This window comes from Humulus lupulus, chromosome 5 (assembly GCF_963169125.1).
Source record: "Humulus lupulus chromosome 5, drHumLupu1.1, whole genome shotgun sequence".
NCBI lineage: Eukaryota > Viridiplantae > Streptophyta > Magnoliopsida > Rosales > Cannabaceae > Humulus > Humulus lupulus.
In genome coordinates this window covers 207,407,183-207,434,259 of record NC_084797.1, presented here as the reverse complement: position 1 = coordinate 207,434,259, position 27,077 = coordinate 207,407,183, and the positions used below count along the sequence as shown (strand labels likewise).

Here is a 27,077-nt window from a genome sequence, read left to right as displayed (position 1 = left end):
CAAGAGGTTTGTTAATTTTGTACTTATTTTATTTTCAGTTGATGTTAGTTCATTACTTTGCATGAAGTTCGTATGAAGCTTTATGTTAAACTTTGTAAGTTTTATTTTACTATCCATATCTGTGTAACCTCTGTTTAGACTGTGTTTGTGACTATCTAGTTATAGGATATTTATCTGGCATCCACTCTTGTGATGCTTAATATTAACTCGTGTGTTCAGAAAAGATCAGCAGGAGGAGGAAAGCAGGGCTCATCAGTTAAAAAGCTGAAAAAAGACAAGGTAACGGGAGCAACAGGGAAAGCCACTAGTCCTAAGACAAACATTGTAACTATGGCACCAAGAGTCAAACCAGAGCTTCCTTTGCCTACAATGTATTCTCTCGCTTTCTCCCTCTCTCTCTTATGTAATTTATACATCTTTCTATCTATGTATTTTTGACCTAGGATGTGCCTATTATTAGAAATTCCACATATTTAATTGGGGGTAATGTAGCATAGAATCCATGCAGGGCTTCAAATTATTTTGATGAGTAAATGTTTGGAGAAACTGAGATAAATTAAACATGTGATGTTGACATAATGATGTGGACACTAAAATTACTTTTTGTTACGAAATGATTCTGAAGTTTGAGTGAATGTGACTATTCTCAATAGTTTAAATAGATCTTTTTATGATGGAATATGTTGTTTCCAGTTTTAATTCTCTCTGCCAATCGAAGTCTTTCAGAGGGATTTAGTCTTAGTGTTTGCATACCTATGATGTTTATTCTAGCAGAAAAAGAAAAAGGGAAATCTACCACTGTTTTGTAATGTTAACTTTTGATATAGGTTATTTGATTAATCTTTTATTTTGTTGCTTCAGTTCAGTCGAGGTTGAGCAGTCTATACTTGATCACAGTAGATTTTGTAACAAGAAAACAGGTTGATGATATTTAAACTTCATCATCAAGTTCTGAGGTTTGTGTTTTTCTCCAATTAATTATTCTTTTAGATTGAACATGTCTATACTCGTCACATGCTCAGACATATCTTTCCATGAAAAGAATCTGGACTTGAGGCTGGATCTGTGCACCAAAAGAACTGTAACTACTTTTACTGTAAGTTTTCTTTGTTTAATTACAGATGCACCTATATCTATAGAATTTATAACATTTAAATTCTTTTCTTTCTTTGTTTAAGATATATTTATTGTTAAATCTTATTTGTGTATATCCTAAAACTAAAAAGTAAACAAAGGAACAAAATAGATCTAAACTTGTCTAGAAATATTTGGTTTATCACTTCATAATGATGCTGATTTCGGCTAAATTCTTCATGCTATTACAGGATGATGACTTGGAAAGCCTCAAATTTTTGATAAATTCTGCTAGATGTTAGGCACCCAATAAAAGGTAAAAAACAAAATGAATAAATGAAGTTGTGGGTAGTGTAAAAGATTTTCTTGAAGGTGAGTTATATTTTGTGGTTAAAGAGTCTCAGTGGTCTCTTGAATACACCATTAATTTGTTTGTGGGTCTTTGTATTGCTGATGCACACTAGTATGTTGAATAACTAGAATGAATCTTTATTGATACCAAAACCATATTACAAGGGGTTCCAAGACTTATTTTCCTTGGATTATATTTCTTATGAGAATAGTTTCATTTTTGTTAGCATGCAGTTTTATATTTGTTGCTTATCTTTATCTATTTATTTTTCAGAGTGTTTGAACAAGTTCCCTCGAAGGACTAGTACACCATCTAGGGTTCACAGTCTAGCACAACAAGCTGAAGAATAGCTACAACATCAGCAACAGCAGCAGCAACAATAGCATCATCCAAACTATAGTTTGAAGTAAAAAATGTTCAAGATTATAAAACTTTATTATGTTAAGTTTTCAAATTTAAGTTAGAACTAAGATCTCATGAAGTAGACACATTCATGGTTCGAATTAGTTATTGTTTAATGTAATACTTATGGTTTATCAATTTATTGAGAATTACATTTTATGATTAATTTTGATTTTGTTTATCAAAATACAATAATGAAAATCTTTTAATTAAAAAAAACCATACAAGTATACTTATCAAAAAATAATTTAAAATATATTATCCACACTAAAGTAACAATTTTATTACTATATGTTATGATTTAAAAATATATTATAAGCGTAAAAAATCGTTATGGTTTATATAATATAACAAACTAAAAATGTTATCAAAATAATCAAATGTAACAGTTGAAAAATGTTATGAAAAAATACAAGATTAAACTTCAAATTTATAACCAAAAACTCTATCTAAATGTTATTATTTGAATATTATAGCACCTAAATATGTGTTATTGAATAGTTTAAGATAACACCGAACATAACATTCAAAAACTGTTATAGAAAAGACTGGACTTTTAATAACAGGGGCTATGTTAGCATTTTCAGAAGTGCTATCAATAGTCCCGGATAGCAGTTTTTAAGTGTTATGAATACTGTTTTTTCTTGTAGTGGTACTTTAACTAGCCATGAACCCATGTGCCCGGTAGACGAGAGTCACAAATATTCACTTAGTATAATAGAGAAACATCTCAATTAATAAAACGTTATAGACTTTTATCAACTACCTTTCCATCTGATCAAAGCAACGAAAACTCATGTGTCCCGGTAGGTGAGAGTCACAAATATTTCTTACTTTATGAGTTTGACCCACAGTTTCGATTATTATAGACAACTCCTATAGTCACTGTAGGGATGAGTCTATAGAAGGTCCATCTATAATCATCTATCCTAAGAAATTTAACCATGTTAAGAAGTCCAGTGAACACCTTCCATAGGGAGACGAAATCAAAGCGCCATGAGGCCCCACTGAACTCTAACATTGTTAAATCAACGGTGGAGATCGAATTCAAATTTTTAAAACTCATTATTAATGCTTTTAGTATTTTATTATTTTTTAAAAATATCAGCTTAGATTTGCCAAATTATTAAAATAATGAATAGATCAACTTAGGTTCGCCAAATTATTAAAATAATTAATAAACCATAGTTTATAATTTTTCCATTAATTCTAAAATTACCATTAAATGTTAATCCAAAAATTAGAATTAATTGTTTCTAATCAATTATAAGGTCCAACTAAAAGTAATAACCTAAAACAATTCGAGCTTGCATGGAGGAGAGCTGGGTTCAGTATGTCGAACCCACTACTAATGCTCCCTAACTTCCACACAAAGCCCAAAAAGACAGGAATTTTAACCTTCATTTTATTAATTGTTATTCAATTGATTAAGCCAAAACTAGTAATGCAAAGAAAATGGGCATTCAAAAGTGGAACCACCCACAAAAGAGGAATTTAAACTTTACATGTTCAGTTGGACCCAAATAAAACCTAACATTTTATGAAAGTTTTATTTGAGTTTTCCCACATTTTTAAAACACAAAAATTGGGTCATTATTATACTTATATTTAAAGCTCAAATGCAAAAAATAACTTAATAATGATGTTAGATATGTTAATAATTTGATGAGTCTAACATGTTGCTCTATAAGCATGTATTATTAAATTATGCAAATATACTACAACAATATACTATTTTGTGAAATACCATAATTAATTAACATAGAATTCATCAGACAAATTCAATATAATTAATTAAACAAGTTGCAAAATATTAAATTAATTAAATAGAATTTATCAAACAAAATTTAATTTCAAATAATTAATTTAAAGTAGGCTGTTAAGTTGTTAGGAATGACAATAAATTTTATTTTAAAATATTTTAACCAATTTTAAAATATCAAAATATCTTTTAACCAAATTTAAAATATCTAAAATATCTACAATTATCTGATAATCAATTATAAATACTTTAAACAATAAAAATATCTTGAATAATCAGATAACTAATTTTAATATTTCATTTATAACAAAATAAAAAAAATCTTAAAATATCATGATTATCAAACAACAAATTCAAAATATTTAAAAAAGCTAAAATATATAAAATAATCAGATAATCAATTTTAAATATTTTAAACTTAACTGCACACAAAATATCCAATTTTAATTTTTTTTTTTGTGAAAAAGCCCGCTGCAGGCCCACGTGGGTCTGCTGTACAGGTCTATACGGACGCTATATGGCCCCGGCTGCTTTTTCATGCGTGCCCGACACGCATACTGCCCAATCAGTCCAAAAAATAAAATTTTAAAAAAAATTGTGCAGTTTTTCAATCCCAAAACCAACCAAATTATTGCTAAATTTACATAACAAAACATAAACATGCACCGATAACGTGTACCATCCAATTAACACCCTAGCATATCAATCAATTTCATACATGTTCATTCATGAAAATAAACTAGCAACCTATGGCTCTGAGGCCAATTGAAGGAAATACATACTGTAATATCTTTATTTATTTTCATGTAATTTACATATTATCAAACAAACATGTAAATTCCTAGAACATGCTCCTATGATATTGATACAAATACAGAGTAAAGTAAAAACTTACATTACGCAGCGGAACTTGAACTCCATCCTTCAATATCTCTAACCCTTAATTCATTTTTGTAGCAGAGTATTATCAAGAGATTGAACTAGATCAGCAATACAGTTTTCCTCACCAAGCCTTTGATCAACCTAAAACTACTGTGCGCTGGTTCTCAACATATGAGGTAAAGATCTAGAAGAGAAGAAGAGACATTGGCTAAGAAAATATTAGATTGTCTAGGTTTTCACTTATCCAATGAATCAACTGAGACTTCCTTATAAAAATCATAGATATCATATTCCTTATATAGGCAACTTAATGGACTTTATTTAAATTTAAATTTAAATTAATTAAAATAATAAACAAAAAGATAAAAGTCTTGGGCTCTCGCAAATGGACTTGTGCCCAATCTCTTGTTTTGAATTTAAATCTCAATTGGACCTAAATTCAAAACCTTTTATTTATTTATTTATAATTAATTAATTAAATCTTTATTCAAATTAACTAATTATAATTTGAAACTTGATTTAATACCATTTATTTATATTGACACAAATTTTATCAATATTAATAAATTTACCCAAAGATTTTCTTTTATTCTCTAATCTTATATATCTGTAAATTTTCCAAAATTAACCTAGTCAACTTTAAAAAACATAACTGATGATTAAATCAATTAATTGAGACATTCTATATGATTTACTCAAAGGTGATGCAGGGACTATGGATCCATGAAATCAAGCTCCAATAAGTTACCGTGAATTTATTTACGAATAATTTCACTACCTTATTAATTCATCGTGACTCCACTATAGACTCAGAATTGAACTCTTGAATTCATAAATAATATTTTCTAAACCATAAATACGTTATCCATTGTTATAACTATTACAGTCAGTCAGTCCGTTATCGATGACTTACTAACGAGTTGGGCGCAAATTACCGTTTTACCCCTCATTAGTATTTTATCCTTAACTCCCACTAAGTTTCTTATAAATGATATTTCCGTGAACTTAATCACAGAAGTGAGATATCAATCATTTAACCTTTTGAACAAAGCAATTAAGGAAATCATATTTTCACTTCTCATACAGAAGTTATAGATTTCATATATATGAAGAGTACTCCCACTCAATTACACTTCTAAATCTCCAAGATGTAAGTATGAGCTCGACCGTAGGGTAAGCTGGTAACGAACAAGTCAAAAGATTTAAATAATATAATTAGCATAATATTATCACTCAGAATTTAGATCGACGTAACCTATGGTCAATGTTGTGACATTTATTCGATTCGATAACAACAATACTTATTTATCAATCAATAATCAATATCAGTCATAGTCCGATGTAACCAAATACATCCAATCTTTTCTACTTGTTCAATGCATTGGACAAGACTTCAACCCCGAATGTGTAAGTAGACCATATCGTAGATTGCCTAATAAGTGAAAATCCAATGCACTGATCTAATCTTAGGACTCGTTCTTTTGAACACATAATTATAACTATGATCCACTGTGACACAGTCACTATAATTGTAACTATCCATATGTTCAAGATTTTATAAATGTTTGTATTATTTCAATAATCATGTAATAAAACAAGCAAGCAACACTGTTGTCAAACTAAATGATTTCTACTACTTTTATTGATAATATAAAATTGTTTTACATGTTCGATATTGTTTTATAAGAGCATAAAACCCAACATTGAGAACATGTAGAGAGCCTAAAATCAACTTGTGAATCCTACGTGCCCACACTCGTACTTGTGTGTTAGAGGAACGACCTGAAATGCTTTCATAAGGATAGGAAGATCGTTGATTTTTATTGAAAGACTCAAGGACACTTGATAGGCTATGTGAGATAATTCATATATCCTTGTATGTATTATTTAATATATATATAAATATATAATCCTGACTGATATTAATATATTTTGGAAATCCCCTTCCCTGCCTTCCGCTACGTATATTGATATTTTTCTATTTTAATACAAACATATCCAACCATCCAAACAAAACAATTTAATTGTTAAGAATATATTTTCAGTTGTATTTAATACATGCACAAGTTTCCAAAACTGAAAAATAAAATGATAAAGTCTCGCATTGTTTAGAAAGTAAAAATTCATCTTTCCCTCTTCTATAAAATGATTCAAAATTCTTACACTTCTAACAACAAAGCTACTAAGCTTCTTGTACACTTTTTATGATATTAAAAGTAAAGCAAAAATTATTATTTTTAGATATAATTATTTTATAATATGAAAAAATTTAAAATTTTAATATTTTGGTTATATGTGTTGGATTAGCTTATACAGGATCTTTATTTATTTTCATGTATATCTAATATTAAACAAATTAATACGAGATAGCCTAAAGCATGTTTCTAAAATTGAACTCAAAGAGAAACAAATAATATAATACTTACAGTATACGCAGCGGAATTAAGAGTCATTCCTTCAGTTTCTCTAACTCTTGTATCCTCTCTGTCGCAGAGTATTATCAAGAAACTAAACCGATCTTCTATTTTCTTCATGATCTTCCAATGTATCCTTAGAACCACCTAGACTAGTGTGGACAATTCTCAACACATGAGATAGATATAGAGAGAAGAAGAGAAAATAAGAAAGAGGCTTAGAAAAAGACTTGTGTTTAGAGAGAATCTAAAACTATCAGAAAATCTGACTTGTGACTTATCAAACTTCTGTTTTGACTTCTCTATAAGCACTCATTTTATAGACTTAATTAGGCCATTTAATTTAATTAAAAAATCAATAAAATAATAGCCATTTTGAAGCCTTAGGTCGAAATTATCATGGGCTATAGGCCTGTGAAATTTCTCATTTGATTATAAGCCCATTGGACTTAAAATCAAGACATATATTATTTTCTATTGATTTAATTAATTAAATAATTATTTAAATCCTTTATCAAATTAATTATTTATAATTTGAACCTTGATTTAAACTTATTTATTAATTTAGATACCAATTTATCTTAATTAATAAATCTGCCATAATTTCTCTTTTCTTCTTAAAATTACACAACTCTGTGAAACTATCCAAAATTGACCTGGTCAACTTTGATAATTCTAATTGATGATTAAATCAATTAATTGAGACTATCTAGATGATTTTATCCAAGGTACAATGGGGACCATGGGCCTATGAAATCAAGCTCTAATAAGTTATCATAAATCTAACAAATAAATTTACTAACTTATTAATTCCTCGTGACTCCACTATAGACTTGGAATTGCACTCTTGAATTCATAGAACGCTCTATAACAAATATAGATACGTTATTAATTATCCATTGTTACAACCATAATTGTCACTCAATCATCTATAGATGGTCTACAATAAGATAGGACTAAAATACCGTTTTAACCCCTATTGTATTTTATCCTTAAAACACTTAGTTCCTTGTAAATGATATTTCAGTAAACTAATTTAATTACTGAAATGCGATCTCTATCATTTAACACCTTGAACCAAACTAAAAGGAAACCATCGTTTCACTTCTTCATCAAAAGCTATAGATGTTCATATCTATGATTAACACTCCCACTCAATTATACTACTGAGTTCCCAAGATGTAAGTATGGGCTAGTCCGTAGGGTAAGCTGGTAACGAACAAGTCAAAGAACTCAAATAATACAATCAGTTAGAATACTAACCACTCAGAATTGAGATTGAATTGACCTATGGTCACTATATGATATGACTAGAATAGATAATAACAGTATGTTTACTTATCTTATCAACTGTCAATATCGGTCATGTCCGATGTAACATATACATCCGATCTTATCTACTTTGCTAATGTTCTGGAAAGAACATAACACTGTAATGTGTAAGTAGATCATATCGTAGATTGGCAAGTCAGTGTAAATCCAGTGCACTGACTAATCTTAGGACTAACTTATTTTGAATATATAATCATATTTATATTCCACTGTGATTACGTCACTATAAATAAGATTAGCTATATGCTCGGGATTTAATAGAAGTTTATATTAAACAAATAATCATGAAAATAAAACATGTGAGCAAAGTGATTGACCAAGTCAAAAAATGATTTCTATTCTTTTATTGATAATAAAATGAGATTACAAAGAATTTGGGTTTTAATTAGGGCATAAAACCCCAACAATATGGTTATAACCGAACCAAAATGCACGAAGCCATTTATTTATGGTTTGGTTTTTTTTATTTTTAATAGTTTGATTTAATTTTTTATTTTGACAAAACTGCATGAGCGGTTTGATTTTAAAATTATTCTAAACTGCATCAACCCAAACCGTGTACACCCTAATTATCATAAGAGAAATTTTGAATAATTTATTATGTTGGAAATAAGTTGTGAATAACATATTGTACGCGTGTCTGTTTTGTTTTTGTATTCATGTAATGTAAGCTGTTTAAACCCATTTTAATACAATAAATTATTCATAAGTTATTAAAAATTAGTGAAAATTTTGATAAAATTATAATTTATATTGTCATATAATTTTTTTTGTAAGATTATAACTTATTTACCTACCAAAAATAAGAAATTGCTTTACACACCAAAGATTTTTTCCCTTTATAATTTTTAAGAATAAAAATATTTTAGGATTTAAATTAATATTAATTTATTTTGTCTATCTCGAAATTCCAAAGAAGCACTGCATAGTAGGGATGAGCATTAAATCAAAAAAACTGAAAAAATCGAGTACACCGACTTTTCAAACACCGAAAAAACAAAAACCAATTAAACCGAATACCGAAAAAACCATTAATGGCGTAAACCGCCACTATTCGATCAGTTTGAAAAATCTGTGTGGACCGACCGGTTTGAACCGAAACCAACCAAACTTATAAATATATATAGGTTGTGTCATGCATATGGACTTTTAATTATATTTTCAAACTTTCAAATTTGTGAATGTAACTATGTTCTATGCATTTATGTTTTAAAAAGGTATCAAAATAGATTCCAACAATCCAAAAATTTTAGCTTTTTTTTAACTAAAACTTTCTAAAAAATTATGGAATTTTAAAAAAAAAAATATTAACTTTGGTACGGTCAGTTTTTTTTTTTAATTGATTTGGTTGATCGATTTTTAGATTACACTTATCCGGACCAAAAATTGAATTATAAATTTAATAATATAAAAAAAACATCCAAACCCACCGATGCTCCAACAACGATTGAAGTTTTATATACAAGAAAATAATAATAAAATATAAGGCAGTTAAAGTGAACCCGGCCGCAACGTAAAACTACCCAGGAGTAGGGTTTTTTTTTTTTTAAGATTAGGTTAAGCCACTTCCTTATTTCTCTGCCGCTTCGGCTAGGGTTTTTTCCAGACTACCATTATTTTCTTCGTTACCAACAACACTTCACTCTCTTTCTCCCTACACTTTCCTTCTCTTTTCTTATCTCCCGAACACCCTTTACACCCTCTCAATCGCCTCCAATCGCTGATTCATGGATTCGAATAAGCAATAAGGGTTCCGTGGTTGCTGTTTTAGGTTGGTGGTGAGGGCTTTTCAAGGGGTTTTTCGGATCGGATTCTTTTTCGGGACTCTAAGAAATGGCAACCGCGAACCCTTTTGACCTTTTGGGTGATGATGATAACGATGACCTCTCTCAACTCATACAGAAGCTTCCTGTTCCCGCTGACACCAAGAAGCCCATCGCTCCGGCTTCTCAGCCAGCTAAGCCTGCCAAGCTTCCCTCCAAGCCACTTCCTCCTTCCCAAGCTGGTGAGCTTCACTTTTTGTATTCTTTGGTTTTTGCATTTCAGACTTGTATTTTTGATGAACTTGGTCTCTGTTTGCTTAATACAAAAAATAGTGCTAAAATATTGAACTTTGCGTCGTGTTTGTTTGCGTTTTCGCGTATTCCGTATTGGGTTTATTTTTTATTACTTTCTTGAAAATTACTAGGTATTTAGGGTTAAATATTGGTTTTTAGTTCTTTTTTTAATCTTCAAAATTCATTGAGATTGTGTATATTTATCAAGATTTGGTATTGTTTTTTTTAGCGGGAATGGCCTTTTTAAGTTCATTGTTTTCTTATTTTTTTTAATGAGACTAAACTATGTGCAAGATTTAGGCAAGAAAAAAATAGCCAATGCTATAATTTTACTCAGTTTGGAGTGTGATTAATTTTTTTCCGTATTCTTATTTTGGTTAACTGGAATTTCATAATTTTTTAATAGAATCGTACTACTATAAGTCTCATTTCTTATGCTTGAGGTTTGTTTTCTTCGTGGTGGCATTTCATTCTGCTACTTGCTATTGGTTAATAAATTCAAAGGATTAAAAGCATTTTAGAAGTGTTGTGTGACACATGTTCTGCATGGTGATTTGCTGTTGGCATCTTTACATCTTTGGTTGTTTATTTTTGTAGTGAAGGAGTCTAGGAATGAAGTTGGCCGTGGAGGTGGACGTGGTGGGGGACGTGGCTATGGACGGGGACGTGGTGGTGCTGGTGGTTTCAATCGGGATTCTAATGAGAATTCCTTTGGCAACAATGGGTTTTCTGGAGGGTACAGTAGACCATCTGAAGAGGGAGAAGGGAAGACCTCTGAAAGGCGTGGCTATGGTGCTCCTCGCGGTTCATTCCGTGGTGGACGCCGTGGTGGTTTTAGCAATGGTGAGGCTGGTGAAGGAGAACGTCCTCGAAGATCTTATGAACGTCGCAGTGGTACTGGACGTGGGTAAGTAATTTCCTTTAAGGTTCAATTGTTGATTGTTAATTGTGTATTAGCTTTATATTTAAATTGATTCTAAGTCATTTGAGCAGAAACGAGCTTAAGCGAGAAGGTGCTGGTCGTGGGAATTGGGGAACATCCACAGATGAAATTGCTCCGTGAGTTTATAATATTTATTTTTGTTGTTCATTCTCTTGGAATGTTGGACTTCTAATTTGAGAAGTAGGACTTTTTATTTTCATCATTACTATCTGTGACATTTATTTCTCCTCTGATAATAGTGAGGCTGAAGAGCCTGTTGCTGAAACTGAGAAAAATGTTGATGCTGAGAAGCCATTGGGAGAGGAGGAAACTCCCGATGCCAACAAGGAAAGTCCTGTGGCTGAGCCAGAAGAGAAGGAGCCTGAGGACAAGGTAGTTTTACTTATTTATTATTATAATTAATTTTTTTTTATGCCTTAAGAGGTAGCGTAGTGATTATATCTAATTCTTTATTATTTACTTGAACTTAGTTTGAGGTTTTAGATTAAGAAGGATGTAATCAAACTTTTTATTTGGGTTCACATGTTTTGTGGACATTTTTTTTGTATAGACATTCAAACTTTTAATTTAATGATGGGAAAGGTATTTTGACTTGTTATGCTTTGAATGGTGATTTATTTACACAATCCTTCACATTGCACTATTCGACTAAGGATCTTTTTTTGTGCATAGAGTAATTTTTGGGTATTGTATATACCTGATCATGATCTGATTATATGATTCCGTGCTGTGTATCTTGTCAGGAAATGACTCTGGAAGAGTATGAGAAGGTGCTTGAGGAGAAGAGAAAGGCTCTGATTGCTTTGAGGACAGAGGAAAGGAAGGTTGATTTAAAAGAGTTTGAATCCATGCAGCAGATCTCAAGTAAAAAGGAGAATCATGACATATTTATCAAATTGGTAGGACTTGCACTTTCGTCAATAAACAAATCCCTTATTTTAGCTTAATAAATATTCTGTATTTACTGGGTATTTACACTTCAGGGATCTGAGAAGGATAAGCGCAAAGAAGCAGCTGAAAAGGAAGAGAAAGCGAAGAAGGTTTTCTTCAGTTTTCTCTAATTTATTGAGTTTTTTGTTTTCAGACAAATTTAAAATTATGCAAATGCAATTGGTAGGGTTAGTTTTATTTCATTCTTCGTGATACTACCGTAATAATTGCATTGTTATTTGGATGTAGTCTCTTACCATAAATGAGTTCCTGAAGCCTGCTGAAGGTGAGAGGTTCTATTCTGGAGGCCGTGGTCGTGGCCGTGGCCGTGGTTCGAGAGGTGGATATGGCGGTGGATACGCACCTAGCAACGTGGCAGCCCCATCCATCGAAGATCCCGGACAGTTCCCAACCCTGGGCGGTAAATGATTCTACTAGTTTCTCCCATCAGCTCAGCTCTACGTTTCATTCGTTTGGTGACTGATATTACATGAAACGATTTTGAGTGGTCAGCCCACATGATGAACTTTAAACCCTTTATTGTTGTCTTTTTGTTTGAGTGTAAATTTTAGATGTTATGTCTTGAACCAAGAAGTCATGGAATCAGTTTTGATTTTAAATAGGTTGAGAATACATTCAGTTATTTTTAATATTTAGTATTTGTTTTGCTCCTTTATTTATTCATGATTCTGTTTCTTAAGAGTAATCGATTCAAAGTATTTTCTTTCATAGCTTTCACTAACCTACCTAATTTTAGATGTGGCAATGCCAATGGCAATATATGTGATGATCGATAACCGAATTTATATGTTTATTTATTTTGAGGGGAATAAGTCAACATAATTTAATTTTTTTTTTTAATTTTGTGGAGGTTTTAGTCAATTTAGATTAAATACGTTTGAACATATTAACATCAAGGTAATTTGTAATTTGTTCGGCACAATTATTAATTTAATTAATAGAATTAAATATTCATGGTTAACTTTAGCCTGTATTATATAATATGTTAAAATTTTATTTAGTTCTGTTAAACTAATGTGTTAACTAGTATTCATTACTGCATAATATATATATATGTTAAATGATTAAATATAAGTAAGTCTTGTTAGATTAAATATGTTGTGGTTAAATTTATCATACTCTAGTCAAAATTATCTACAGCTTTAAATTGAAGATAATTTATAACAGGTGCCTATTTTTAATCACTAAAAGAAGAAGAAAAAAGAATGTGGATATTTTTGGCAAATAGGGGTATTTGAACCTCCTATTCCAATGGTTTCTTTTACAGATTCTTCTATGTAAAGTAAATTCAATTTTGTCTTTTGATTTGTTCTCATAATTAATATTTGGGGGAATCAATTTGATTCTTGGTTCTATTATAGGTCTCTTTCTCTTCAATATTCTTTTTAGTGTCTCTCAAGTTGTTTTTCAGTTATGTTAAGATCTCATAAATAAATAAATAAAGACAGTTAACTGAATACACCATATTCTATAGATAAAAAAAAAATTATTTATAACATCTTATATATTTTTTTTATTATGTTTGAATTGTACACTTTTTTTTTTACAAAAAATATAAAATAAATAAAATTATGTTTCTCTTTATTAACAATTAAAATGAAAACTTTTAAATTACAAATTTAAATATTTTAATTAAATAAAAAAATATAAAGGTAAAATACAATCTTTAATATAAATTTATGAAAAATTAATTAAAAGAATATAATAAATTTTATTTTTATATTATATAATTTTTCTAATATTTTTTCTTTTTTGTTGTGTTGTTATACTTTTTTTTAGATATTATAATGATTCATTTTAAAAAAAAAAAGTTTTAACATGGATTCGTTAAGCGTAAAATTTAATAAATGACATTAAAGATTTAAAATGGTTAATTTTTGTTATTTTGGATAAATACGTAATATTTTAAAAAAAAATAATATTAAATGGAGTAAATATAAATCCTCTTATTTTTTTATTGTCCTTTTAGTAATTAATGTTTCCTTTTTATTTCAATTTAGAAGTGGGATATTGAATTATAATCATAGCAACACTTTACCATTAAAATTTTCAACTAAAATAGTAAAACTATTCCAAACTTCTGCATAGTTAACTATTAATCATTATAACACCATGATCCATACCATTTTACATTCTCATGATTTCAATACTTTAACACACGTGTTTTTATGCATAAGTAGTACAAAATACTCTTGTTCATTTTTTTTTGGTCAAAATTACTTTCAATAACACAACAATATACTATTTTAATTCACTTAAAATTATTTTATATTTTCCAACGTTTTATATAAAATATATATATTAAAAAATAATTCTAAAATAGAAACTCTCATATTTATTTGACTAAAATCTTTTAACATTTTCACTTTTTTTTTTAAATAATTGACTTCAATGAAAAAGTTAATTAATTTTATATGGGTAAGACTTCGGTACAACCATTTTTTGGGCTGCGGTGCAATCATTTTTATTTTCTACATCTCGACAATTTTTTTTCTAATTTTTTTATATGACGGTGTACATTGTAATCATTTAAGACATATGATAAATTTTCAAGAAATTTCGAATAATTTACAATGTCGAAAACAAGATTCAAACAGTTGAATTTTACACACGTGTACAAAAAAATAAGCACGCGTACAATAAGTTGTTTGAAACTTGTTTTCGATACTCTAAATTATTCATAATTTCTTAAAATTTTGCAGGATGTCTTAAATAACTACAATCTACACCGTTATATTAAAAAAATTATCAAAGTGTAGAAAGTAACCCCAAAACAAAAACTAGTTGCATCGTAATCAGATCCTAATTTTAAAATAAATATGTAAAATGAGTTTAGAAGAAATTTTAAAAAAAAAAATTAATTTAAAGAAAGGTGAATCATATATTTAAAAAATAATTTTGCTATAAATTTCAACAAAACAAGCATTGGGGACCTGAGTGAGGATTCGAAGAGTGAATTGGACTGATATCGTAAGAGTTATGGGCAATGCGAGACGCTCATGTGGTGATGCCTTGGTACACTAAAGTATGTTTTAGAGCGTTACTGTGGGACGATGATAAGGCGATTGGTTGGAAATGTGTCGATGTTTGAGATATTCTTGGCCGCCAATCTTAAGATCACATTCTTCGTTGGTGATCATGGCTACGGTGAACCCTTCAGCGAGTTTTGGGGGAGAATGGTGCAGGAGAGGAGTAACTCTCTTCAATGAAGGAAACAGAAAGAAATGGAATCAAGATAAAGGAAATAAAATTGTTTAAAAACATTCAAAAGTTAAAAAAAAAATTGTTTTAAAAATTTAAAAAATTTCAATTAAAAAACAAAAAATAGATTTAAAGTTACCAAACAAACTTTTCTATTTTGTTTTTTTATTTTATATTTATTTAAATAAACATAAAATCAATTTTAAAAAAATGGTGCTTTATTAAAATATGATTTTATTAGAGTATAGTATCCCACATAAAACAAGTATATAAGAATATTGAGTCATTAATAATAACATGTGTAACTCTATTAATCACCAATTGATTTTCAGATTGAACCTCATAATTCTTGTCAACCTTGAAAAAATGATCCCTTGTAATTAGGCGATTCAAGATTGTTGAGCGAAAAATTATCACTATCTTGAGTATTGGAGTATAATGTCTCACATGAAATAAGTGTAAGAATATCGAGTGATTAATGAGAATATGAGTAACTTTACTAATAACCAATTGGATTTGTCATGATATTTCGCTATCAAATCTAATGGGATGATTTGAAACATTAATAAAATATGCATATCAAGTGGAAATATAAAGTAGTACAATAAGCCTAAATTCACCATTATACTCTTTAGAGTTGGCAATTTTTAATAAGGGAATTTTTAAAAAATATGGCTTTTTAGCCATCAATGTGCAAAAATATGGGAATTAAACTTTCCTTAATTTGTATGGAAAAATTTAATTAACAAAAACTCAATTTATGGGAAAACTAATCACATATTGGAACTCAAAATTAAACAAAAAAATATCAGCAAAATGAGGGGTACTATGGTAATTAACATTGCAAAAACTCCCTCTTAACCCTGCTATGAGACCTCTGTACGCGCCGATGCCCAATGGATACGCAGCAATGCCTGGTGGGTTATTCGTTTCTACGTATTTTTTGTTAATTGGCTTTAATAAATGTTTTAATGTTCAAAATTCGGTTAAAACATTATTTGAAACTTGGGAAATATATTCAAAACAACCCAGCTGCTTTAAAAAGTGAAATATATATAAAATATATAACTGGAAATTACAATAAAATAAACAAGAAAATTGTCACTTTAATCTAACTGTTATACCCAAAAATTAGAGATCAATGGCATGGCAATAAAGATGACAAAATGCATCCTAGGAGGCTAAAGAGAGTGATCCTAGGAGAACCCAAGGATGAGGTCCGAGGAGAACTCAATAAAGTGGTCTTAGGAGACCCCAGGAGTATGTGGTCCTAGGAGACCCCAAGGAGGATGTGGTCCTAGGAGACCCCAAGGGTGTGTCCGAGGTAAGCCTCCCAATGTTTCCTAAGTGTTGGCTCGAAAGTGTCCAAGGTAAGTAGCTAAGGAGGAGGAGTCCCATGCAAGTCAAGAATGGAGACTTAGATTTTGACAAGGAGAGCCTACACAATGTCCGATCGGACATAGTTGGGAGATGCTAAAGGAGAGTGCCTCAGACTTGTCCAAGGTGAGATGCCAAGGAGGATGCCTCGGACCACCTTGGTCCGAGGAGAAGGCCACAAGGTCCGAAGGGACCTTGAATGGAGGAGGTATGCTCGGACTTGTTCGAGGAGAGAAACAAGAGAGAAGGATGCCTCGGACCACCTTGGTCCGAGGAGAAGGCCATCATGTCCGATCGGACATGTCATGGAGGAGGTTGCCTCAAAGTTGCCCGAGGTGAGGTGCCAAGGGAGTTGGCTCGGACCACCTTGGACCGAGGAGAGCCAAGCTTGTATCACCTTGGTCCAAGGAAAGCTTGAAGGAGTAATCAACATGCATGTGAGACTACGTCAAAATCCCCGGAATGACTTCAGCAAGAGTTGGTTTAAGCATCCGGGAATCTCTCATTCCTCACTCAAATTGAGGAATCAGTTGTATTTTAAATATTTCTTGTAATATAAATATAAGATGAATAATAAAATATCCCTATCTAAAGGGGATATCAGTTGAGTATCTCAGGCCTATAAATAGAGAGCTTATGGGATGAGAGAGGGGCTTCTTCTGCTTCTTCTTTCTAGAGAGAGAAAATTGGGTCTGAGTATTCTAAAGAGAGAAAGTGCTGAAATTTGAGAGGACTCTTGTATTTTTGCAATTTGTACTGAAGAAACTCAGTTGGCTCAGTCCATCTGATCTTGAGTACAGATCTATAAATCACAACTCTAAGTGGATTAGGCTTTTACCGACAATCGGGGCTGAACCACTATAAAAATCTCCTGTGTTATTTACTTTTCCTGTTTAAAACCGTCTGTGTGTTTTAAATTCTCTTGAAGGTTTTTCGTATTTGACGTTCTCACGTCGTTGGCTAAAAAGACAGTCAACACTAACAATTGCCAAAAAAATATACAGGGAGAACAAAAACATCAACCATTAAAACATTCCTGAAAAAAACTTAATAAAAATAGACAAAACAAAACATATATAAAATAGATGGAGAACACAAAAAAGATCAATTGATATATAAAATAATCTTAAGTAACAAATGTCTTACAATAGTAGCAGTTTAAAATAGATAAGTATGCAACTAACTATTGGTCATCATTTTCAAAAGTCAAATATCCTTTACAAAAGCTAAACTGGTCTAGAACATAAACAAAATAAAAAAAAATGTCAAATATCACTTCTAAAAGCTTCCTAAATAACCTATGCAACAATCTTCCTCATCTTCTGCCTCTTCTCCAAAAGCTTATCGTTGAACTCATCGTTAGTCAGATATCCATCTTCTTGTTTCTTCTTCCAATGAAAATACAAACTAACAAGCAATGTCTTGGCGAAGCAACAGAGCATCAAGTTCTTTTGGCATCCAAAAGTAGTTATTCTAAACATAGCTTTCTGCTTCTTGGTGAAAACTTTGTTCAATTCAGCTATAACCTCATGTTTATTCCATTGTTGAACCTTACTTCCAAACTGAAACTCTAGTTTGATCATATAATGCACAACATGCGAAAAAAAAGAAGAACACAACTACCACAAAAAAAGAAAATTAAAATAACTAAGAACTACAAGGGAAACCGGTTACTTTAAAAGTTAACCGGCTACATTACAAACTATGCAAAACAAATCAAATATAAAACAAAACACTTAAAAATCACAAATAAAACTGATTACATAGCAAAATTAGAAAACAGACAAACACAAAAAAAGAAACCAGTTACTTACCAAAGTAACCGTTACCTTGGAAATTAAATAACACATGAAATAACATACACAGCTAGGGTAACCACTTGCCTATAGATTTAATAATCATTATAAACAAACACACACAAAATAAGCTACATTGCAACCTATGCAAGGCAAACACAGCTAGGGTAACCAGTTACCTGTAGATTTAACAATCATTATAAACAAACACACACAAAATAAGCTACATTGCAACCTATGCAAGGCAAACACAACTAGGTTAACCAGTTACTTGTCGATTAAACAACACATCAAAAAACATACACACCTAGCGTAACCAGTTACCTGAAGATCTAATAATCATTATAAACAAACACACAAAATAAGCTACATTGAAACATATGCAAGGCAAACACAACTAGGGTAACCAGTTACGCGTAGATTTAACAAACATTATAAACACACACACACAAAAATAAGCTACATTGCATCCTATACAAGGCAAACACAACTATGGTAACTAGTTACTTGTCGATTAAACAACACATGAAAAAACATACACAGCTAGGGTAACCAGTTACTTGTAGATCTAACAATCATTATAAACAATCACAAACATAGCTAGGGCAACCAGTTACATGTAGATTAAACAACACATGAAAAAAGCATACACAGCTAAGTTACCTGTAGATTAAACATCACACGAAAAAGCATACACAACTAGGGTAACCCGTGATCTAACAAGCTACATTGAAACCTATACAAGGCATCCACAAATCAACTATAAATATAGGTTAACATAAAATCACAAATAAAATGATTACTTAACATTGTTTTTATTAGAAACAACACTTTTTTAAACACAGAACCAATAACTTATCAAAGTAACCAGTTACATTAACAATTAAACAACACATTTAAAATACGAATAATCTCAAAGTAACCAATTACCTATAATAAACAAAAACATGAAAAAAAAAACCAAAATAAAAAAAAAATAGTAACCAGTTACTGAGCATATAAAATTTCATTAACTATAAATAAACTAAGTAAAAAAACAACATTAAAAACATGAAAGTGAAATCGATCGATGTCTCAACCTTGTTATCATCATATTTCTTAAACCTAAAAAACAAAAAAACCAAACAATTTTTAGAAAATCAAACAAACAATTTCACACAAAACCAAAATTAAAAAAAAAAACAAATTGCATATACTTGATATTGTGCTTGAATTCAGTTTCAATCATTTATCTCTCAACCTTATTTACAAAAATAGTTTTAAAATGACTTTTTAACAAAATTGGCACAGTAATCTCTAGTACTAGAAAAAGATATACTCAAAAAGAAAAAAGAAACAAAAGGTCCTGAAACCATCATTTTAGGTAAATAATCCCATATAAGACCAAAACAAATGTGTTCTAACTGAAACCAATAGAGTTAGAATTAATGACAATAAACTTCAAGAAACAAACGAATGCAAATATTGTCTTGCATAAACAATAATAAGCTAGTTTCTTAACCTAAAAATGCCACTAATATAGATATTAACACCAAAAAGAACAAGCGAAAATGAAAACCCATCAAATAAGAAAATCAAACTACCTGATAAAAATACTCTCAGACTCATAACAAACAAGCACAACCATCAAATACATTAAACAACAAAAGTGGATTTGGTCAATCTATCTGGATTTATATATAAAAATAGATATAAATAATCATAAAAATCTAAGAGACACCCCATTTACATTTAACCAAATTGAAATTAAACAAGTATATATATATATATGTATGTAAAAGGGTCGATTTGTTTTGGAGAACACTTGTGCAAAAAAGAAAACATTGAATTTATAAATAACTGTGACTAAACTCACCTGACCGAGAGAAGAGATGGTCAATCATAGCCAGTCCACCACCGTGAGCAGAGTATAGATGGTCCCGACGTCTGTGGCCTGGCAAAGGAGGAGAAGCAACATAAACTTTCTAACATCATTTTTATTTTGTATTTATAAAAGCACATTTTGTAGTCAAAATACAAGAGTTTATTGAATGATATGGCAATAGAGCAAAGCAAACCTCTTCGGCCGTGTGTAGGGATGGTCATGATGTCCCGTTGCCTGAAGTAGAGACGGAAAAGCAGAGCACTTGAAGAGCTGTATTTGCCTTCATCCTTCGTTCGCCAATGTTCCTTAGCTCGACAACCCAAAAAATTGCCACAACCGCCAAACAGAGGCAGAAATCGCACACAAAGGAGAGAGACGGAGGAGAGAGAAGGAGGTAAAACTGAAATTGAAAAAATTAAAACAATATGGTAAAAAGTAATAAAAAATAAACATAAAAACAAATAAAAAAAATGTAAAAAATTCAAAATGTAAACATTTTGAATGAATAATAAATAAAATAAAATAGCAATTTACATAACTACCCTTTTATTTTAATAAACTGTAATTAGTAATAAAAATATGGCATAATAAGGATTTGTTACAAAAATAAGGGAAAAAAAACCCATAAAAATGATTAAATTCATAAAAACTTATACAATAATTTTTTTTCAAAATAAGCCATATTTTTGCAAAGTTCGTTAAAAAACCCATATAAAATATAATTTTGACTTTTAATAAAGAGGCTAATGATGCAACATCAACCAAACCAAACTTAAAGTGGTGTACTATCTAATTTTAAAAAAAAAACTAATTAGAAAAAGAGGAAATTACATGAAATATGAGATTTTTTTTAAAACTTTGATAAATATGGCATTTTTTTCCCTTTTAAGTTTTGTATGGCATAAATTATTTATTTATATTTTTATGGGATTTTTTCCCCATATTTTTGTAATTTTATTAAAATATACCATATAATTTCTGTTATCCCCATTTCCTGCATGGACTCGGGACCTTCGTCCAGGCCCATTGTCAGGGGCTGTTAAGCATGCGGGCCCGGCCCAAGGCCTCTTGATACGGAAATGTCCGAAAGGAGGGGTATGGGTCAGGGGTGTATGTCTGGGCCCATTAAGGGGGTCCGGCATGGTCCTCCGAGTTCCGTCCTCCGGGACGGTCATCCGGGAGACGTGCAGATCGTTCGAACCCCCACGACATACGCGTTCTGGTCCCGGACCCTGGTACGGTCCGGGCCTGCGGTAAATGAAGAGGGACAAAGGTAAATAGACCCGGATCACATCGTCCCCCGTTGGAGGGGCCAAGTGTCCAGGAACCTGAAGCCGCCCCACTCCGCGTGGGCATTGTCCCCACTTTTCACCTGCGGAAAAGGCCACATCGGGATTGCACGCCGTTGTTTTAGGTCTGCGCTGCCAAGTACTCTGACTGGTCTTGTCTCCTGAATCTGCCTCGTAACTCAAAGTGTCCTGACCAAAAGCGACGTTTTGTAGGGCGAGATATAGCTCTTGAGCCAATGTATTGGGCCTTAGCTGATATGGAATTCATGTATGTTGTATCTTTTGTATTGGGCTTCCACTAGAAAGGCCAAGAATACCCGTGTCTCTGATGGGCCCGGGTCATACCCGGCCCAAACCCAGTGTTCCCATAAGCCTATAAGTATAGGCTATAGAACACTGTAAAAAGGATCTCTCTTCAACTAAGATACAGTAACTCTGTCAAAATACAGAGAGAAACTCCATTGTAAAAGGTTTTTCAAGCTCTAATACTACAGACTCGTGGACTAAGGCTAGTTAACGCCCCAACCACGTAAAAACCCCGTGTTAATCTTCTACTGTCATTACAATTACCCTTAAATAATATTTATTAATATAGTTACCGAAAATCTCGGTTAACAGTTTGGTGCTTTCATTGAGAGCTGAAGAAAGCTAGTACTAACGTCAGGCCTTTACTACAATGGTGAACACACGACACACAACCTTCGACCCTAGCAATCCAGAGCAGGGCAACAGAGACCCGCTGCCTTCACAGCATATCCCTCAGGATCCGCCCGAGAACGCGCCTCCTCAAACATCTCACCAAGACGAGTCACAAGACTACGAGGGTGGAACAGAATACGAAGAGGAAAACGAGGAGGAATATTATGAAGAGGAAAACGAGGGGGAGTACCACGACGAAGCTGCGGATCCCAAGACCTCCGAAAGAGAGCCCGATCAGCAAGACTTGGAGGTGACCAGACTAAGGCAGCAAGTTCTGGATCAGGAAGCCAGGATCGCTGAGCAAGCGGAGGCGCATCGACGGATGCAAGAGTCTCTCCAAGCCCTGTAGGCACTCATGACCGCACAGGGTCCGGCAGCCAATCCTGCAACTGGCCCACTTCCAGAGGCGCAGCAACCTGCTCCACGGGAGCGAGCCGGGGTCCCCGAAGGAGCAAGCCCGGTCCCTCCCCCGGAGCCTTTTCCTGAGCCTGCTCCAGGAAACCCGGACAGGGAGCGACAGAAGGCCGGTGGAAAGACCCGGGAAAAGACCACCCCCGTCGCAAAAGCTGGGACCCGTTCCCGGCCACTCCCTAGGAAAGAAAAGGTGCGCCCCGTCCCAGGATGAGGCCACCCGATCGATCCGCAGGGGACGCGGCCGCGGAACGCACAGCCCCGGCACTCCCCAGGGCGAGACGGGCGGGAAGGGTCTCTGCACCCGAGTGCCCCGGTTAACAAGAATCGTCAGGAACGGCCTCGCCACGAAGAACGTCATGCCCTTAGTTCAAGAGACGACACTTCCCGGATAGAATTACGCGATGGGCTGAACGCTCGGAAGGAGCAGGCCCGCAAGGAAAAGATCCTCCCCCGAGGTGGCGACCTCAGGAACAACATCAACGACAAGAGGAACGAGAGAATCCCCCTAGAAGATGGCACAGCCAGGCAGCTCATGGAACAGATGGCCGCGTTGAAAAAGGCCACAGATTGCCTGGTTCGCAAGCAAGAGGGCGCGAACACCGACTCCGACGAAGAGGATAAAGAGCCCTGCGCAAGGCACATCCTGGACGCCATACTCCCCAAGGGGTTCAAGATGCCCAGCCTCACCGCCTATACTGGAAACACCAACCCCAGGGACCATCTGTCCCAATACAACCGGCTCATGACAGTGGCCCATGTCAGTGACGACGGCAAGTGCCTCTGCTTTTCGATCACTTTGGGCGGTCCCGCCGAAGAGTGGTGGAAGAGACTTAAGCCGGGATCCATCCAATCCTGGTCCGGGCTGCAGTCAGCGTTTTGAAAGCAATTCGTGGCCGCCATGAGGATGGATATGCAGATCAGTGCTCTCGCAAATATCAAGCAACTCCCCGTGGAGACACTAAGGGCCTACATCCAGCGCTTTACTGAAGAAGCCTCCAAGACGAAAGTGGATAACGGACAGCGCCTGGTGGCACTACAATCCGGAATCCAGGCAGGGTCCCCCCTTTGGGATGACATGCATCGTAGCAAGGCTGCTACCCTGGAAGAGTTCATCAGGAGGGCCTAAGGATTCATCAACTGGGAGGAAGCTCAGATCCAGGCTTTCGGGTGGCCTCCGGCCCCGCAGTCCGTCCCCCAGTCGTTCCCGGGATATGGGGGACAGTTCCCGACGCAGTCCTACGCGCCCCCCCATTGCCCCGGGATCGGCCGTCGCGCCTGGGGTCAGCTACACCCCTACGGTGTACGGCCCTGCCACTTCAGGGTACGCCCTGGCCCAATCCACCCACTTCTTCCGTTATGGCGTCGCGCCGGCGGGACAAAGCATGGCCCCTGTCGTGGCCCAGCAGTCACAAACAGGAGTGACTGAGGCGAGCGTGAACCCCTCCTGGGGGAAGCGATCGGGCAAAGGCCAGAACCGGCCCGAGCCGGTCAAGAAGGGGAAGAGGGGCTACGAGCCCCAATATTCATAATACACCAACCTGGTGGACACCAGGGAGAACATCTATCTGGCAACAGAAAGGGCGGTTCACTACCGGAAGCCTAGCCCCATGTTCAAAGGGGGAAGGAATCCGAGAGACACCAGCAAAAGGTGCGCCTATCACAAGGATGTGGGGCACACCACCGATGAATGCCGGCAGCTCAAGGATGAGATTGAAAATCTCATCAAGCTGGGGCACCTCCACTAGTGGGTAAGGATGCCCGTGGGAGTCTCGGGCCTGTCAGCAAGCCCCGGACAACCCGCAGTCCTGGGAACGACTCGGGCATACCCCCCCAGGGAGGATATGCGTAGGGACCCCCGGCGCAGGCCCATCAGGGGGCTCCCATCGCGCAGGTTCCCGACCCCGGAATGCCTTACCCCTCCGGGGCAGCACCCCCTCGAGTTGATGGACATGTGGCAACCATCTCGGGCGGACCTCACCTGGGAGGGCCATCCAGAAATGACCAAAAGCGCTACCTAAGCGAGTTGGACCACGACCAGGAGGTGTGCGCCCTTGTCCAGGCTCCGGCTCAGCGCCCTAAGTTGATAAACCTCCCCATCACCTTCATGGAGGACGACGCCCGCAATGTCCACTTTCCGCACCACGACCTGCTGGTCATAGATGCTCAAATCGCCAACAAGTTGGTGTCCCGTGTGTTGGTGGACGACATAAGCTCCGTCAACCTGTTGTTCAAGCCCGCTTTCACCGCCATTGGCTTGACTGAAGCGGATCTGGCATCATGCCCGACCCAGATTTATGGCTTCAACGGAGATGCACTTCTCCCCATGGGAAAGATCCAGCTGCCAGTTACGCTGGGGAGTGGATTGCAGCACTCGTTCAAGTTCTGACCTTTGTAGTGGTGGACTGCCCCACCGCTTACAACGTCATCTTTCGCCGACCCGCATTGGTCGAGTTCGAGGCCATCACCTCCATCCGCCATCTTTGCATGAAGTTCCCATGCCACAGCGGAGGGGTAGGGACCGTCCGAGGAGACCAGAAGAGCGCCCGGAAGTGCTACCATGTGTCACCCCAGCCCATATACATGATCCGGGAAGAGCCCGTTGAGGACTTCGTCGAACCAATTCCCCTCCCACCTGCTGAGAGGGTGGTCTAGGAAGAAGATGACCTGGACCCGCGGATAGGGGACGACCGCGTCCTGGAACCAATGGACGAGATAGAAGAGGTGTGCATCAGCGAAACCGATCCGACCCGGATCATCCAGGTCGGAAAAAGTTTGTCGGCAGACGTTCGGGCCGCCATCATCGCCCAAGTTAAGGGAAACCAGGATATCCTGGCCTGGTCCCACTCAGACATGACTGGGATCGACCGCAATATCATTTTCCACGCGTTAAGTATTGACCCAAACGCGACCCCGGTCCGCCAGAAACGTAGGTCTTTGGGGACGGAGAGGGCCGAGGCCCTTAAGCTGGAGGTTGAGAAGCTGTCTTCCATCAACTTCATACGCGAGGCTGTGTACCCCGTGTGGCTGGCCAATCCCGTCTTGGTGCCGAAACCGAACGGGACGTGGAGAACATGCATCGACTTCACGGACCTCAACAAAGCCTGTCCGAAGGACTGTTTCCCGCTCCCCCGGATCGACCAAATGGTGGATGCTATGTCCGGGTACGAGATCTTGAGCTTCATGGACGCTTACTCCGGCTACAATCAGATCTCTATGCACGTGGCAGATCAGGAGCACACCAGTTTCCAAACCGACAAGGGAATCTACTGCTACATTGTCATGCCTTTCGGACTGAAGAATGCCAGAGCAACTTACCAAAGGCTCGTCAATCGAATGTTTCGGGCCCAGTTGGGGCGAAACATGGAGGTATACATCGATGATATGCTGGTCAAGTCCAAGACGTCCCAGAACCATTCGGATGACCTGGCGGAGGCTTTCGCAGTCATCCGGAAGTACGGGATGAAGTTGAATCCCAAAAAGTGCACTTTTGGCGTGGCCTCCGGGAAGTTCCTGGGCTTCATAGTGAGTTTCCGGGGAATAGAGGCCAATCCAGATAAGATCAAGGCACTGATTGACATGGCCTCTCTCCGGAAGCACAAGGATGTACAAAGCCTGACGGGGCGAATAGCCGCCTTGAGCCGCTTCGTTTCCAAAGCCACGGACAAGTGCGTCCCGTTCTTCAACGTCCTTCGGGGAAGCTAGCGCTTCGAATGGTCACCCGAATGCGAAGAGGCCTTTCGAAAGCTGAAAGAACACTTGGCCCAAGCCCCAATCCTGGAAAAACTGGTAGAAGGGGAGCCCCTGTATTTGTACCTGGCCGTGACTGAGCACGCGATCAGTGCCGCGTTGGTACGAGAGGAAGAAAGGACACAGCTCCCGGTATACTATGTAAGCAAGCGGTTGCTGGTCATTGAGTCTCGGTACCCATTGATCGAAAAGCTGACTTTCTGCCTGCTGATGGCATCCCGAAAGCTTCGACCTTACTTTCAGGCCCACGCCATAAAGGTCCTAACCAACCATCCCCTGCGGCAGGTGTTACAGAAGCCCGAGTCATCGGGAAGAATCCTGAAGTGGCCATGGAGCTGAGCCAGTTCGATATATCCTACGTCCCTAGGGTGTCTATCAAGGGACAGGCCCTGGCCGATTTCATCGTTGAATGTTCTGGGATGCCTTCAGAAGACAATATCCCCGAAGCCCCCGCGACGCCCGTGTGGAAAGTCTTCGTGGACGGAGCCTCGAATGAGAACGGGGCCGAGGCCGGGATCATC

General features: G+C 35.8%; 1 protein-coding gene and 1 long non-coding RNA gene across 2 annotated transcripts; one reads left to right on the top strand and one right to left on the bottom strand.

Moving 5' to 3' along the window:
• Window positions 1-9,782: 9,782 nt before the first annotated feature.
• LOC133778091 (RGG repeats nuclear RNA binding protein A) lies at window positions 9,783-12,877 on the top strand. Its single transcript, XM_062217914.1, has 7 exons — window positions 9,783-10,223; window positions 10,873-11,182; window positions 11,269-11,334; window positions 11,458-11,590; window positions 11,962-12,117; window positions 12,202-12,258; window positions 12,398-12,877. The coding sequence occupies exons 1-7, from the start codon at window positions 10,052-10,054 to the stop codon at window positions 12,575-12,577; spliced, it is 1,074 nt and encodes a 357-aa protein (XP_062073898.1). The 5' UTR covers window positions 9,783-10,051; the 3' UTR covers window positions 12,578-12,877.
• Window positions 12,878-17,837: 4,960 nt separating this feature from the next.
• LOC133833940 (uncharacterized) lies at window positions 17,838-20,908 on the bottom strand. Its single transcript, XR_009893221.1, has 2 exons — window positions 20,601-20,908; window positions 17,838-20,476 (listed from the first exon to the last, which is right to left on the bottom strand). It is a non-coding gene; the product is annotated as an uncharacterized LOC133833940 (long non-coding RNA).
• Window positions 20,909-27,077: the final 6,169 nt, after the last annotated feature.